The 17416-nt window shown below is 45.9% G+C and overlaps 1 protein-coding gene across 3 annotated transcripts in view; it reads right to left on the bottom strand.

The window, feature by feature from the left end:
* LOC147437271 (ribonuclease II, chloroplastic/mitochondrial-like) overlaps nt 1-17416 on the bottom strand; it is an 88924-nt gene that overhangs the window by 71312 nt on the left and 196 nt on the right. For all 3 annotated transcript variants that reach the window (XR_015184839.1, XR_015184838.1, XM_086486847.1), the window contains exons 1-5: nt 17366-17416; nt 2609-2768; nt 1944-2057; nt 1779-1856; nt 1578-1706 (exon numbers count right to left, since the gene is read on the bottom strand). The exon at nt 17366-17416 is cut by the window's right edge. Coding sequence is in view for 1 of the 3 variants with exons in the window: in XM_086486847.1 (XP_086342973.1) it covers nt 1578-1706; nt 1779-1856; nt 1944-2057; nt 2609-2768; nt 17366-17416 (532 nt within the window). In the remaining 2 variants the exon portion in view is untranslated. The remainder of the gene's footprint in view (nt 1-1577; nt 1707-1778; nt 1857-1943; nt 2058-2608; nt 2769-17365) is intronic.

Genomic DNA, 17416 nt, shown 5'->3' with positions numbered 1-17416 from the left:
GTCCTTTTGAGCCCTTGTGGCATGCACTTTTGATTTTGTATCCATCGATGTTTTATTAGCACATTTGCGTCTATATGACTCATGCTCTTTGGTCTATTTAGTGTAAATTTGTGTCAAAGTGATGCTCTATGTGTGTGACATGTGTGTAGGTCAAAAAATGCCAAAAAAACTATCTTTTTTTTTGTGCCGTTCCTTTCCCGTCCCCGACCCCGACCCGCCATTCCATGTAACTATGCCTACCTCCCCTTGGGCACCTATTTATGAGGCCGGAGGGGTACCCACTTCCATCATCTGGTTATTTTGTATTGGGTCGGTAGTCATGGGGGGCTGATCGCCCCCTCTTCACCATATCTTGCGTTTGTGGTTCTCTCTCTCTCTCTCTCTCTCTCTCTCTCTCTCTCTCTCTCTCTCTCTCTCTCTCTCTCTCTCTCTCTCTCTCTCTCTTTCTCTCTCTCTCTCTCTCTCTCTCTCTCTCACACACACACACACACACGCGCGCGCGTACTCTCACACGATTTTTTCACAAGTACTTTTGGCAACGCTTTGATAGTAGTTTCACTGCAAAATGTCATGCATTGATAGATGCATTTTTTTCAACACATAAAGTGACATCGAGCTCTTAATATCCCCGTAGAATTTGGTCTAGTATTGTATATCGTATAGAGACATTTCCTAAGCATTTTTTGATAGTTTCACGGTCGTTTTTGAGACTCGGACCGGAAGAGCCCTTTCTCAGACTCTAGCTAATGTCTTGTGTCTGCTTAACCTTTTGGAGGGTTCTCTATGAGGTTTTACTAAGCTAGTGTGGAGTGCGCCATGCGTGCGGAGTGCAAGGGAGAAGAAGAGCAAACACACCCAGTAGGTGGAGCTTAGTGAGTGACACTTTCTTATTTTATTAGGCATAAAGAATAAGGTTAGTGATGGGTTAGTTAACGTAATGGACGTCCGGCCAGTTGGCCTGAACCCCAACAATCTCCCACTTGAAGGCGGCCAACGTGACCCAAGTGGCCTATGTATGTACATCTTGTACAATCATAAAGCATTTTGTGGCTTCATCCTAGACCCATCATCTCAATGCAATGTGCAAACCGCTCTGAGGTTAAGCTCTTCGTGAGAGCATCTGCAAGGTTTTCATCTCCATGAACCTTGACTATCTCAATGCACTTGCTAGCCCATATCACATGATACCTAATCTCTATGTGTTTCGACTTGGAGTAAGACACGGGGTTTTGTATGTCCAAAAAACAGCTTTTGTAGATTGTTTACCCACAGAGATCGCCACAAATAAAAGAGTGCCGTGTTGATGAACTAACAGTGTCAAGTACTACGGGTGGTCTTTCACGACTGTGAAATGCAACCTCAATTCTAAGCTTTCTCAAGTCACAGGCTTCCGATTCCATTTGCCCTTCAGCATGCATCAACTTTCCTATGTGTGCGTGGTCCTTGATATGATCTCTTGCTACAGAGCCTACATGTCAAAAGCTAGTCACAACCTCCACAAAAAACTCAGGACAGGGCCATAATTTCATTATTGCTCTTGGAATAAAGAACCTAAAACCAAGAGATGTAAACAACACCTGTGCAATTGTCCTAGGTTCATACTTTGGTGAATAGCCTTCTTCTTTACACTTGAAGTAAATAGGATTAGAAGCCACTAGCTTGTAAGCACCATAGCACTTCTCCGGTGCTGCACTGCCATACAAAATCTGTTAAACTATGAGCATTCAGAACTAATCACATGACAAAAAGGTCCTCAAACAAATGTTTTGCTATCTCACCGATGCCAGTTCTTCTATATCAGCTGTTTTCTCATCCAGAAGCATCTCCTCCCATGCTATTTCCAATAGTGCTGGATCCTGCGATCAAGTGAGACGAGGGGTCTTGGGATTACTAATATGGTAACTTTTAAGTACTCCAGCTTACATAAAGCGAAAAACATATACCTGTAAACGCTCAGCTTCTTGAAGTAGTCGACTAACATCTTGTGGATTAAAGTTATCGGTTCCTGGAATGACAAACTTTACTTGATTGGGCTTCACAATGAATGTGTCTGCATCCTGAGAAGTCCAATTTACAAGACAAAACATTGTGAGGGACTTAGTTCACCCAGTAAAACAGTATTCAGAAGAATCCCAATACTTCTATGCAAAACTAAGAAACGCACTCTTAAAACACAAAAGCTTCTAGTGCGCTAGTAACTTGAGACCAAATACATCCAAAAGGTCTTCGTAATGAGCTCAAACACAAAACACAAAATGTATGTTGTACTCTTTTTCATAGCATGTTCTTCTCACCCTAAATTCTACCACACAAAACACTTTGGTTGGGTATTCTTAAGGATGTTTTCCTTTTCTTTCGGTCTTAAACTGTAGCCTACTTCATATGCACAATGTTAAATACTCCTTAAACCAACTTGCTCTAACAGAAAAGTAGACGTTCCCCCACCATGCCTTTGGACGAAATTCTTCATTTTGTTGTAAATCAAATAACGTTGAGGCTCTTAACTTTCAGGTTGATAAAAATTTTAAGTTTCTGCTATTACAGTGTGTTGCACAAATACAGAAAAGTGGAACATGGGTTCACAACATATGTGACTAGAAGCTAATACCTGATCAACGACAGTCCAATTTCTCTTCCCTTCACGATTTTGAGTCACTCCCAGAACAATTCTACCCGAGTCCTTTTTAAACTCGATCAAAACCCCCTTTTGAAGAGTGGCCTTGTGCACGTTTGTTACACAGGTTACAAGGGCTACCTGCAAGAAAGGCCTGAAAGAAAAGGAATACAAACAGTAAAGGACAGTTTCAGTAAAGTGCCATTCTTTAACCTTAGAATTAGTCAAAAGCACAACTATTTTAAATTCGCAAGTATGCCTGTCATGATACTGTACATTTTGGAAATACCATTGAAATCAGTGCATAGGTACCTCCAACAAAGACAATGTGTATGTCTACATGATATTTGTCATATAGCTACAAAACAAGATAAGTGCAAGTCAAACAATTCCAATCAAGTTTACGGACTATAATCATCAACTCCCTCAGACTGGTCCTTCTACCATCATTCGCTTCACCTCTGATTGCATCCCTTCTCTCTGTTGCATGTGAGTGTGCACAAGCACGTGTGCTGGTCAGTACAACAAATGTGCCCATACAACTGGGAAACAGATAAAGCCAGCAGAAAAAAAATCCTCCTAAAGGAGATAACAAGTGCTTTGGAAGCCAAGAAAGTGAACCAACAAAGAAAAAGGAGACGGGGGTTGAAGTTGTTCTTCTGAATTCACAAGAAAATGCTGCAGCCAAATTAGGACACCAAGCCACTCAAAGAATGTATTCATAGTTTCATCTCCTATGTGGTGGCTTCTTCAACATCTCCCATGAGCAAAAACTCTTTGAGTAGCTTGGGACAAGCTACTTAAAGAATGTATTCATAGTTTCATCTCTTGTGTGGTGGTGGCTTCAACATCTCTATGAGAAAAATAGTGAGTGAAAGGGCGCTTTTGTAGCTATGTGTGCATGAGGTAGATGTACCTGCAGCAAGCCTATGAGCCATGTATGTGCCCGCAAATTGGGGGGGGGGGGGGGGGGGGGGGGGGGGGGAGAAGAGAGAGAGAGAGAGAGAGAAAAAGAAAGAAAGAAAGAAAGAAAGAAAGATTTTTAACGTCTATATCAGGCCGAAATCGGCCTATGAGACAAATCAAATGTACATGGTGTGTATGTCATCCGTCTATCGGAAAGACAAATGAAACAAAACTGATACAAAACTGAACTGAACTGAATGTAAGGTAGTGGAGTATCTCAGGAGGGATGGAGCTCTATCTCTAGGGGTATATGCATGTCTATATGCTCAAGGTAGTACAATCATGAGAGTGCATCAAGCTATCTAGCTCCATCCTGTACTAATGGGGGGATGTAAGATGTGGTACATGGGCGGGTCTGGTGCCAAGGCTACCCGGATGAAAGCTGTCGGGTCGGCCCTCATCTGAGTCACTCGCTCCTCAGTGGCACGGCGCTCCCGGGCTCGGATCTCCTCGATCTGTCGGTGGTGGGAGCTCGCGCCCCTGTAGCCTGTGACTCGTGGTCGTCGTCTAGCCCGGTTCACCTCCGCCTGTGGGAGTGTCACTCCCCTCTGAGTGTCTGGTGAGGGAGGGGCGGAAATCCTCTGAAAGAAGTCTGTGAGCTGTGACTGTCTCCCCTCTGTCTGTGTAGCTGTGTGTGGCTGTAGTAGTGTGTCCCGATGGCTCTATATCTCTAGTAAGAAATGTCCGAGCTGTCTCTGATCTCGAGATTCCATGATCTCTCGGAGAGTGGGCTGTCCTCTGAATAAGGCCTCATACCTGCCTCTGATCTCAGTGTATGCTCTGCATCTACATACAAAGTGCTCCTCACTCTCCACCTCCTCTGTGCAGGCTCTGCAGATCCGCTCCTCCCTGGGAACACCAGTATGTCTCCCGATCTCAATCTCTAACCTGTGTGAAGCCACTCTCAGCTGACCAATCGCCACCCGTGAGCTATGTGGCATATATGTGTCCATGTAGCGTGGTCTCTGTATGAACCCCCCAGACAATATGGTGAGAAACTGGTCTCTGTAATCTGACATCCTCGTCCCCAAGCCAGGTGCCTCCCAGACTCTCCTAGTGTATAGCTGCCACAGATCCTGTCTCAATACCAAGTTCCTCTCACTGCGAGAGAGGTGAACATATGGTGAGTGGGGGTCGTACTGGAATGGTGGTAGGCTCTCCATGTCAAGACCGTGTCCCTCAAACCATGCTCTGATCTGTGAGTACCATGCTCTCTCATGCCCATTCTCTGATAGCTGTATAGCTGCCTCAAATGCTCTACGGGTAAGTCTGTCAGGAGGTAGCTCTCTCATCCTCTGGATGAAGCAAACTGTCTGGAATAGTGCCTCTACAACCATAGGTGGTGTGGCAAGCTCGGCTCTAATAATGTCATGTGGCACTGTCTTCTTGCTGCGGAGCAAGCGTGAGATCATACATACATGTGGTCTCTCAAGCTGTGTCCACTGGTCAGCTGTCAATCCTGGTGCCCATATTGCCGCTGAGTACATCAAGGCCGGGGTGACTAAGGTGTCGAAAAGCCACCCCTTCGTGCGGGGCTCCTGAAAGTGTGCCTGGTGGCATCTCCGCTCTAGCATGGCCAGAGCTACATATCCTCGGGTGAGCCTGTCAACAGCAGCCTGCCTCATAGTGAAGGGTCCTGGTAGGCTGGTGAATGTGATGCCAAGTTAGACATAGGAGGTGACTACATCAACCTGTCCTCCTGCTGCTGTGAAGGTGGCGGCGCTCCTCACTGCACTGGATGTGTGAAAGATCATAACCTTGGTTTTGCCAAGGTTCACAGTCAACCCCCTATGTGTGCTGAATTCGTCCAAGGCCTCAAGATGGCGTTGCAAGCCCTCGGGTGACTCTGAAATCAGCACAATATCATCAGCATATAACATGATGTGGACCGGAGTACCTGCCAAGTCGCTCCCCTCTCCCCCTGCTCGCAGTATGTAGTCGGAGATCTCGTCGATGTAGAGCCCAAAGAGTGTCGGGGAGAGTGGGCATCCTTGCTTAACACCAATGGTGCTAGCAATGGTCTCTGAAAAACCGCCTGGGCAACGAACCCGACCCGTCACCCTCTCATAGAGAGCATATATGGCCCAAATCATCTATGTTGGTACCCCAATGCTGTGAAGGCGCTGGAAGAGTCTCTCGCGTGGGACTGTGTCAAAGGCCTTGCGGAAGTCCACAAAGCAGCAGTAAAGCCTCTTCTTCCGCGCCTTTGCCCCATCAATGAGGCAGCGCAGAACGAAGATGTGGTCAGTGGTGGAGAAAGCTCGTCTGAAACCTGCCTGGCCTGGAGCTCGTAAACCCTCGGTCTCTGCGTAGCAGCTGAGCTGTGCCTCAAGTACTGCTCCATATAGCTTGGCCATTGTGTGGCCAATCATGATAGTCCTGTAGTTCCCTGGGTCCAGGGTGTTGCCAGATTTGTGGATAGGCACTATGGTGTGATGTGTCCACTCCTCTGGGAAGCCCTCCCCTATAGCCCGGTTGAAGACATGTGCAATCAACGGGGCTATAGTGGAGGCCGCATAAATGATGTGCTCACTCTGTAATCCAGTATGGTCAGCTGATCGCCTGTGCTGCATGCGGCGTATGGCCCTCTCTACCATCTCTGCTGTAAAGAAGGAGGAGCACGTGGGGCATGGCTCGTGTGGTTGTGGGATAGGAGGCTGCCCTGGCACCTCATAAAGTCGCTCTGCATAATCATGCCATATCTGTGGATCCTCAATAGCTGTAGTCGGACGTGGCTCGCGCAGGGTGCGCCATGCCGTCGCGCTATCCATGCTCATGAATAGGCGGTATAGCTCAAGCTCATGTGCCTCTTCGAATGCTCGCCGCTTTTGGCGTGTCATCGTCTTCATATGCCGTCTGGCCTCTCTCTCTGTGATCTCTCCTAAGGCTCGCCGTGCACGGAGGCGTCGGTATAGCTCTCTGCACTCATCATCATACCAGCGGTTCTGAGGCATAGTCCCGGGGGGGGGAGTGCGTCCTGTGTGAGTGGTGTGTGGAAAAGAGCTAATGGCTGAAGTGTGGAGAACGCAAGAGATATGTGATGTGAGAACTGAGAGTGGTGTGGATGGGTGGAGGAGGCATAGGCCATGTTCGACCTTGGCCGAGTAAAGAGAGGCTAGCTCATGTGTGAAATGGATGGTGGTGTGTGGAGTGTGTGCTGTGGAGCTGTGTGGGATGGTATCTCCGGTGATGGAGAAAGAGAGGTATGTGTGGTCGGCTCCGATGGGTATGGGTGGAATGGTGAAGGATGTGATAAGGTGTGTAGCCTCCCTGGGTCCCAGAATATAGTCGACTGTACTCCCCCCTCCTTCTGCAACTCCATGTGGCATACAAGTCAGGCCCCCTGAGGTGGGCCACTGGACCATCCCGTTATAAATAACGAGACGGTGATGGGAGCCAAGTCGAAGTAGATGCCGTCCGTAGGCTGTGACTGGAGCTCTGTCTGCTGTATCTCTCATAGTAGCCTCCTCATCTAGAGTGTGTAGTGCCTCTGGGTCCTCATGGTCATATGCCTCACACTGCTCACTGCGCGTACGAGCATTGAAGTCTCCGATAAGGAAGACTTCACCCAGAGAGAGAGAGAGAGAGAATTGGATGAAAGGCTTGCGAGCCCTATCACTACAGATGACAAACTCTGTGAATGATACGAGACTAAGGACAAACAATCCGCTAGGCCATATATAGTGCACCAGGGTAAAAGGTTGGGCAAATATCTGTGTCAAAAACCACGACCAAAAGTGAAACCCTCATCCTAAAAACAGGTCTAAGACAGGTGAAATATGGTGCAAACCCTGAAATTGCCTGGCATCCCCGTCAGGTAGGTGTACAGGCGGCGTAGAATGATGGTGTAGCGCTCACCCTGGTTTTCCAAGGTTAACAATTTGAAGAGAGAGACCGAGAGGTAGATATCCAAAAAAATTTGATTGTAATCATCCATGGTTTCAGTGGCCAGAATTTTCCAATTACCCCGTTCTGCCACATGATGTACTTCAAATAAGAAATTCATGTAACTCCAGGCAAAAATATTCTTGAAAACACGGGGACCTCCTTTTGATATTTCTTTTACTGCTCTGACAAAGGTACAACTGCCGAGGAAAGCTTGCTCTGCAACCTGCACTCGTTAGAATGCGAGCGAGGTCTCCTGAGGCACGTATAAAAGGGTCACTATAAAACCAACGGACATGCAGCTAGCTCTTAAATCCTGGGGAGGGCAATGCCTTGTACCCTATTCTTAAGCCCTTGTAAATTTGTAATGCCAAAGTCGGCACACAATGTTGATAATTATAATTAATAACAAAAGAGTTTATTCAGCACTTGATCATTGTTTTTGTGTACTTTGAATTACTATTTGCCACGTGCTTCTTGATTTTGTGTAAGTAGCAATGGTGCATTAGGATCCGTTGGGTGCTGATAGAACGGGCACGACTTTGTGTGATTCATGACATTTTTGTCCACACAAGAGTCGGAGTCTTTAGTATCAAGGCTATGGTAAGGCCAAAATGCAGATTGCTCTGTTGCAACTAGCACGGTGTGTCCTTGTCCCCAACAATGGTAAGGGAAGCTACCTGCCAGCTCATTGCCTGATCTTTAGCTTGAGGCAATTTTGTAAGTAGGCCCTCCAAACGAAAGTGAGAACCCTTTGAATCGAGGTAAAGGTTATGCTCTTTTATTTTATTCAGACCTTAGCTGATGCAAGGTAAGGTGAGAAATAGTAGCAAATCATAGTTGTAATTTCAACTCCCAAGAGTAACTACTTGTAGATAGCTATCGGAACCAATGTAGAGAATTAAGCTTCTAGGACTAGGGACTTATCCTAGAAAGTATTAACTAGAGAGGAATCCTACTTCACTCTAGATATTGTCGAATTGTTGAAGGAATTTGAAAGGCCCCAGGCCTTCTTAACTTCTATTGTTGAGGGGGGGAGTCGGAGCATTATGTTCATCTCTCAAATGCTTTTCCTCATGCTTATATAGGCTTCTCATCACACGTGCACTAGCCCTTGGTTGTGGGTTGCATCACCACTCAAGAATATTGTTTGTCCAAGCAAGTTTGTACCATACGAGAGCTCATGGACCATGTTGCAGTTGGCTATAAACTGATGAAGGGAAGACTTAAAAGCCAAGAGGGACTTGGGACTTGTTGGCATTGACTTGGATCAAATTGGACGGGCATTGCTGAGCTTTGAGGGCCGATCGATGGGATTTTGAAGCAGTTTGGAGTCTCGATCTTCAAAGAGGGATAGTAGATATCGTGGAGCCGCTTGGGAGTAGCAGAGAAGTGGACGTGGCTTGGGAATTGGATCAGCTTGGAGATTTAGCGGCTTGGCCAATGCGGCCACCCTCGAGTGCTAGAAGGATTCCCTACTTCCAAGTCTTGCAACTTCAGAATGGGCCCCCCCTGCTCGAGCACCAACGACAAATTGAACAGCAATAACTATGCCCATTGGAATTTGATCATGCGATTCTCGTTCTCGCCGAAAGGCTTATGGGATATTGTCGACGGCTCGAAGCCCCGTTCCACGAGGGATCCTAACAACAGGTACACCCACCTTCAAGATGAGGAATATCTCAAATCGTGTGTCGATTGGGATGCAGCTAATGCAAAGGCAATGTCGGCCATTGCAGAATCTCTTACAAAGGACATTTCTCCAGCCATTTAGACGTTGAAGACTTCCAACGATATGTGGTTCAAACTCGTTGATCGGGATTCTACGATGCGAGCAGTCAATTATTTGCCATCCAGTTTCCACAAGAAGTTCCCTACAATCATTTCTTATGAAGGCTCAAGGTGACCATTGTACCAGATTTGTGCAATCTATAGCATAGACCTCTCGCCATAGAGAGGGGGGTCCTTGGAGGAGGGTTTGAGAACCGTCTAGTGTCATATTCTTCTCTCTCTCTCTCTCTCTCTCTCTCTCTCTCTCTCTCTCTCTCTCTCTCTCTCTCTAAGATGGCTTTCTACAGAGACCACCTCCTCCAGCTTACGGAAGATGGTTTTGTGGCGAGACCCAGATACATGGATACCCACTTGTCTCATGGGATACGATGTGCTATTGGCCAGTTACGCACATCTTCTCACCAATTGCGGATTGAGACTGGGAGATACAGCGGAGTACCAACAGAGGACAGGACATGCCCCTTGTGTAACATGGAACCTGAGACAGAGCTACACTATACATGTCGTTGCCCTGTCTACTACGAGATACGAGGCCACTTCCATTGCTTGTTCAGAGAGGGTTTTGGACCACTCTCAAGTGTCATGGGATATGAAGATCAGAAATGTCTAGGTTTGTTCTTGCTCGAGCTGCGCAGACACAGAGATAGCCTGATGAATGGCGAGGCTAGCCAGTCTCAAAGACGGATCACAGACTTCTTCAGAGCAGACACAGGACAGCCGCAAGAGCCACCTCCACAACAGAGCTCCCCCTCGTCTCACACCAAAGGCACACTGATTGACCGAGCAATTGAACTGGGGAAATCCAGGAGCCCGCGACTGCGAAGAACTACACAGCATCGACGGAGGCTACGACAAAAAATTCGGAGCACGCTGGCCAAGCATGCACGACGCCCGGTCAGACTACTAACCATGGAGGAAATTGATGAGATTCGCCAACGACCGATGCTAGATCTCTTGTGATTCAGCTATCCCAACAAGCCGCCCATTTTTCTGCTTAGTTTTTGCTTGACTCACATCAACCAACTTAGGACCCCATAGTATATATCTTTCTTTTGTTTTGTTTTTTTTTTGTACTGTTGTTAGGTTATTTTGTTACTCTGACTTTGTATCAAATCCACCACTTTGTAACTTTCAGGTCTCATAGGTCATTATGGCCTTTTCAAGATGTTAATATAACATTTCATTTCATTTCTCTCTCTCTCTCTCTCTCTCTCTCTCTCTCTCTCTCTCTCTCTCTCTCTCTCTAGGCTCTCCCTTCCGTAACTAAAAGTAAACCCTTGAGCAAGTTCAGAGCTCTCATCTTGAGCAATACCAACATTCACTTCAATTGCACCTTACATTGGTATCAGAGCTTTGACGTGTTCTGTATCACTCAAGGAAAGAACCACTATAATTTTTTTGCTTGTTGAGGTTGCACGTAACCCAAGTTCACTTGGGCGTGTCAATTTCTAACCGTGTTTTTGAAGAGTGACAAATAACCCAAGAAAGAAGGGCTTGTCCAGCCTTCCCTTGTTCCTCTTTTCACTCATTGAGAGCGGACCATGCTCTTAGCGACCGGCCAATCGACATGAGGTGGAAAAAAGCAACTTTGGTGTGAGCGCAAGGCCGCCAAGGGGTGCGCCCGTAGGGAAGAGTCGAGCTCGGGTAAGAGAAAAAGCCTTCTCAAACACCGATTGCAAGCTAAAGAACTCAAGAACCTCAAGAACCTCAAGAACGCAAGAACCTCAAGAACCCAAGTTCCTCGAGAACTTAAGTACCCAAGATCTAAGTGTATGGTCATCACCCGAAGCGGAATGGATGCTTTGTGTGAAGGTGATGAGAGTGGAGTTGGTGACAAAGAAGTTTCCCCACCAGGAGGATTTTTTTCCAATCCTCTCCCATCACCATCTACGCTACGGGTTGCACCAAATCCTATGGAGGCTTTGGTTAAGTCGATGATGGACATGATGCTACAACAAGAGGCGCAACGAGCCACCATGGATCGCGAGCGCGAAGAAAGAAGGGCAGCTATGGAGCTTGAGTGTGAGCATGCACGCAAAGCTCAATGCATAGCAGCCGAAGAAAGGCGAGCGGCCTTGGAATTAGAGCGTGAGACGCAGAAAGACCAACGCATGCAAGAGTTGGTCTTGCATGTACTCACCTTGAAATCCGAGCCGGTCAAAGATGTGGGCAGGTCATCAAGTAGAGATGCAGACTCCAACAATCCAGTCACTGAGAAGTGGACGTTTAGTAAGTATGACGGTAAGATGGATGCTAATGTTATTAATTCTTGGTTGCATCAATTTAATGCTTACTTTGTGACATCTAAGAAAACAGGAAATAGCAAATTTTTGACGGCAGCCATGTATCTTGCCATTGATACCATTAATTGGTATCACGCATGGCAAGAGACACAGTTGGCCGCGCACCTAAAGTAAACCGAAGAAGGGGTGCCCCTTTCTTTCAATTGGGCCGACTTCCAAGACAAGCTCAAGGCGAGGTTTATGCCACCTCGATACTCAACGCGGTTGAAAGAAGATTGGCGCAATCTCAAGCAAAATGGTAAGGCAGTCATGTCTTTCTCTAACCGTGTTTTGCAGCTCGGCACCCAATCACGCAAATCCGATGATGAGTGCAAAGAGGCATTCTTTTTTGGGTTGGATGAGTATATCAAGTTTGATGTCGAAGTACTCAATCCCATGGATCTCAATAAGGTGGTAGCGATTGCTCTCGCACAAGAGATGAAGCACAACAAAGGAAATCCTAAGGAGAAAAAGTCTTCTCACAGTACCTGTCAGACTCCTCAGAAACCACATAACGGTAAGAACGGTAAGAATGGTAATTAATCCTTCAAAAAAGAACTCTCAAAATGAAGCTTCGGGTAAAGCTAAAACACCTGCTAAACCTAAGCTAACCCCCACTGAAAAAGCTGCACACGGAATTATAGGAGGATACATAACGCCAGAAGGACAAGTCATTTATGCTAAGGAAGGTCGATGTTATCAATGTCACGTCAAGGGTCATAATATCATATTAAGAAGGCTTGTCCTAAGACAACCCCACTTAAAGAACCCAAAGCACCGACAGCTACGACAAGCACTTTAGTGAACCAATCTAAGTCTCCACATGTTTCTGACACACACATTGATGAGTCTCTCTTTAAATGTTATGATCATGTGAAGGATCAGCGTTCTGTTATATTGTTTGATTCAGGCAGTATACATGATGTGATTGATGACTCTCTTGTAGAGACAGCCTGCCTGGAGGTTAGCCAGACAACTTCCTCGAGGTGTCGGGCTTCACTGCCGGTATGGACTCTCTCATTAGGCAAGACTGTCTTGATCTGTTATTCACTGTTCAACAAGCTTCCTTTTGTAGAAAATTTGTCATGTCTCCTCTCTCGGGATGTGATACGATTTTGCACATTAGATGGTTTCGTGAGCATAACCCTTTCATTGATTGGGCAGACAATATGCTAACTCTAAATGTCAAAAGTGACTCTCCAATTATCATTCGCGGTGAGGAGGGTATTCATTCTTTACCTCTCATTTCTAATGTAGGCGAAGCTTAAAAAGAAACATGAGGAGACTCTCAGTCCTTTCACGACACACATTTTTTGCATGATAGAGATGTGATTGTTCGCAAGGATGATGGGTTTGAATGATGATGTTTCTAGTGAAGCTAACCTCGTGTTCGCATGATTAATCAACAAGCATTGTTCGAGTTTCTCATTCGTGACGGTTTCTTGTATTTTCGTCATCGTCTTTATGTGTTCCCTTTTCACAGGCATGCCATATTGTACGATGCACATGACTCACTCACAAATGAGCACGGATGTATGCGGATCACTCTCGAAAAGGAAAAAGTCTCAGAAAGAGCACGAGCAAGATTGTCCATCAAGCATTGTCATTTCTGTTGTGGTTTGTCACATTTGATGGGTTTAGGTCAAAAAGTCAAGTTTCGATCCCACTTTTTGCGTGTGTTTGGTGAACGGTTTGGCACCTTGTCACTTTGTTCATCTGCATTGCATGCACCGCTGGTCGCTTTTGGTGGTTGAGGTTTTGGATATACAGTTACAGAGTGTGCTTTTGGTGGAAGTGACCATCTTTCAGAGGTGGTTGGTATCCTCTTTCCACTTAGCTTGCCTGGGTATTTTTACTCTCTTCAGGAGAGATTTTTTCACTAGTGTTTAGTTCTTGCAGTTTGCCCTTGTGGCTAGTTGTATGAAGATCCTTAAAGTTTCCAGTTTGTTGCCTTCAGGCTAGCTTTGTATGTGCCCTCTGTTGGCCTGTGCTTGTTTTTCTTGTTTCTTGGATGCAGAAGGTTGTAGGGGTGTGGAGGAGGTCCTAGTTGGGGTGGGAGGTTTTGGTGGTTTGAGGTGGATTTAGGCTCGTCTTCGATTTAGGCTCTGCTGGCCTATGCTTGTTTTTCTTGTTTCGTGGATGTAGAAGGTTGTAGGGGTGTGGAGGAGGTTCTAGTTGGGGTGGGAGGTTTTGGTGTTTTGATGTGGATTTAGGCTCGTCTTTGATTTGCTCCTCCACGTTTATGCTTGCAGGTTGAAGCCACCCTTAGCCCTATTGATTGATGCGAGAGATCTTCCTCCTCAAAATGCAAGAGGAGAACCCGAAAATTGAAGAAACCATGAGATTGCACCCCATGTCACAAATCCATGGTGAATGTCTATGGATACATAATGGCACAAACAACACGCGAAACCATATGAGCATTAACGCCAACCAATAAATAGTGTCACACAGACCCTGGCATGTCATGGGCTATCATCTTCCACATGAAGTAGACGGTGCCACTGTGATTCTATGGTTCCAATTGCATGACCAGTACAGGGATAGAAAGGTAGGTGATAGCCTCTCATCAAGCCAAGCTTTTAAACCAATAGGCGGTTGCTCTACAGCTCGCAATGTTGGCTATGAGGGCCAATGTTTATTGTACACTCAAACAAAGAAACCAAAAATAATAGGATCTTCAACAACAATGTATGTGGGTGTCACAAAGTGATGACGTGGCATGACCTAAAGGATAGATTGTAGACAGAAAGAGGTCAGAGCCCCGTTGAAAGAAGTTGTGACAACTTGCAGAACCAATCTAAGAGGCCAAAATGAAAGGTCCAATTTTATGAGTTGTTTCAACTTATAGGGTCTTGTCTGATGAGGCCCATCGAACACAAGAACATTAAAATAAAGCAAGGACCCCCAATTTGCGTCAACATGCTGACGTGACAACGTTGTACGGACTTTTTGCGAATCGCGTTGGCTGCTGGTGGCACCTATATAGATTTCCGCGATTTTTGCGCTTACACCTTTCGACACTAAGAATTATGACAAGATGCTTTTAGACTTGAAGCTTTTCGTGTACATTGCTTTTGGAAGGTCCATGTGTAACAAACTGTTGACGTGTCAAAACCCTAATTCTGCTAAAACCCTAACCCTAAAATCAAAACCCTAATTCTGTCTGAAACCCTAATTTTGCTAAAACCCTAACCCTAAAGTCAAGAACCCTAATTCTGTTCGAAACCCTATTTCTGTTGAAACCCTAACCCTAAAATCAAAAACCCTAATTTTGCCAAAAACCCTAATTCTATTGAAACCCTAACCCTAACCCTAATTCTGTTCGAAACCCTAATTCTAATAAAACCCTAACCCTAAAATGAGAAACCCTAATTCTACCTAAAACCCTAACCCTAATCCTAACCCTGATTTGCTGACGTGGCGGGTTGACACGTGGCCTGCTGTACGGACACCAACGCGATTTGCGAAAAGCTGGCAGCTTTTGGCATTGCTTTTTGGACGAGGAGCTTTTGAGTTTTAAAGGCTTTTCATTGTAATTGGTTTTTAGGCCAAGGGCCTTTAAATATGAGGTTAGGGCTCATTCTCTGGCATGCTTCCTGGCGAAGGTGCAGAGTCTCAAGTACCGTCTTGTACTGTGTTGATGCAATATAAAGAAATACCGAAGGGGGCGCCAAGGTTTGGGGCCAATACTCTCTGGGGTGGAATTCCGCCACTCCGTGTCGCGTGTCGTCTCTCTCTCTCTTTCAGTTCAGTTGTTAATGAAGGGCTAAAAGTCTGTTCAGTCTGTTCTTTTCTATTGGCACGTGGTGCTCGCCTTGTGACACCATGGCTTATAAATAAATTGCAAGGGCCTCAGTCTCAGGCAGATGAGCTTGGGAGCATTGCTGAGACGAGGACCCTCAAACATTGTACTTTGTGAAGCAATAATAATAGAGAAATACCGAAAGAGGCGCCAGTCTTTGGGGACAATCTCTCTGGCTGCGGAATATTGTCGTGCCGTGTCTTCTCTCTCTCGGTTCTGTTTAGTACTTTCAATTTTCTCGCGTGTGGTGTGGTAGATTCTAGACTTGGAGTGTCCAAGTTTGTTACAGTGGGTACTGAAATAGGATGTGCTATGGCTGGCCAGCACGCTATGAAGGATGTGCGAGGGGACTAAGCTGTGCAAATGGGTAACCGATAATCGAGTGTGAATGAGAAGAGGGCAAACGAATGTTGTATAGGCATAGGGTAGCGCAAGGTTGTGCGGGGACAGGAGCAGCAAGAGGGGAGGGCTGACAAACAGGCAAGGGTGCATGGATATACATGTGGGATACATTACGCACGATATGATTCAGGGTCTCTCCCCTCTCCAGGCAATCTATTTGTGGCATCTCTCTCTCTCTCTCTCTCTCTCTCTCTCTCTCTCTCTCTCTCTCTCTCTCTCTCTCTCTCTCTAGCTATGGCTCTTTGATACCTTGGTAGCTTCAGCTATGCTCTATGGGGTTCAGGTTTGGGAACCCTCTGTGGGTGAGGATGGGTGGAGAGGTACGGAGAGGCCCTTGGTATCTATGATCTCTCAGTTAATTAGAGCCAAGGCCTCCATGCCACATGAGATCATTAGAGCAAAGTTAGCAGCCCCCCCCCCTCCCCCCTCCCCCATGGAGATAGAGGCGCTAACTAGATCGATGTCCTTTATGCACAACGTATGGGATATACTACCAGAGACAGAAATGCTAGATTGGCCCTCGAGTCCTCCAGAGAGTTAGCTTTACAAGGAACACATCATGCTGGTATGCATAGATGTCATCATGGTTCCAGATACATGGCTTCAACATGGAAAGCTTGCTTCCCTTCCAATACTCCCTTGATGCACCATTGCTCTCTCTTATACAGGTGGAGATTACTAGCCTCATTTGTTAGGACCTGACCTAGTTGGACACCAGGAAGACATGGATAGGGCCGATTGAGGAGTTGGGCACGAAGATGGATTTCTATAGAGAGCATCTTCTCCAACTCACAGGGGATGAGTTTGTGGTTCAACCTAGCTATATGGAATCTGGATATACATCCATCTCATGGGTTATGGTGTGCCATTGGCCAGATACGAACATCTTCACATCAACTTGAGATTTAGAGAGGTAGATTCAGAGGGATATCTGCAACTAGCAGGATATGGCGCCTATGCCATACAGAGCTAGGGATAGAGATGCATATATATGTTAGTGCATAGTGTACTATGAGATATGGGGTCGCTTCCATTATCTGGACAGTACCTTTGCGCAAACCTCTGCTATTCGTCCACGGGCATATGAAAGAGAGTCATATTTCCCAAGTTCCTCAGCAAGAAACTCACGAAACTAAGGAGATACCTGTTAAGCGTATGCAAAAGAGCAATCTAATTTCAGCCATCTCTGCTCTATGAGCTGAATGGTTAGCTTATTCAAGCATGCATTGTCAAAGAAACAAGCGCAACTTTCGCAAGCACCAGGCTGTGTAAAGCGACAAAAGTGTTCTCCAGTATACTTACAGTCATTAGCAGTGTTTCTCCTTAAGAAAAAATGGAAGATATGCATACATACATATGCGCATATACCTTCAAGCAAAAAAGAAAGATATGCATAAATGCATATGTGCATATCTCTTCAAGCAAAAATGAAGACATGCTTACATAGATACAGACTGCATTGTTCTCGTCAAGCAAGATACGCACACATACATATGTGCACACATACATACAGGCATTCATGCATGCTAAAGTATGTAGCTCAAATGATACGCACAAAATGTGTGTGTGTGTGTGTGTGTGTGTGTGTGTGTGTGTGTGTTTTAAGGAAGGGGCCATCACCTTATTAGCGCTACAGCGCCTCCAGAAATCCCCTTCTCTCCAGGTCCCAGT

This window comes from Adiantum capillus-veneris, chromosome 17 (genome assembly GCF_014529385.1).
Source record: "Adiantum capillus-veneris isolate H3 chromosome 17, ASM1452938v2, whole genome shotgun sequence".
Lineage (NCBI taxonomy): Eukaryota > Viridiplantae > Streptophyta > Polypodiopsida > Polypodiales > Pteridaceae > Adiantum > Adiantum capillus-veneris.
The sequence above is the reverse complement of the archived record's forward strand: the minus strand, read 5'-3'. Positions and strand labels throughout refer to the sequence as shown.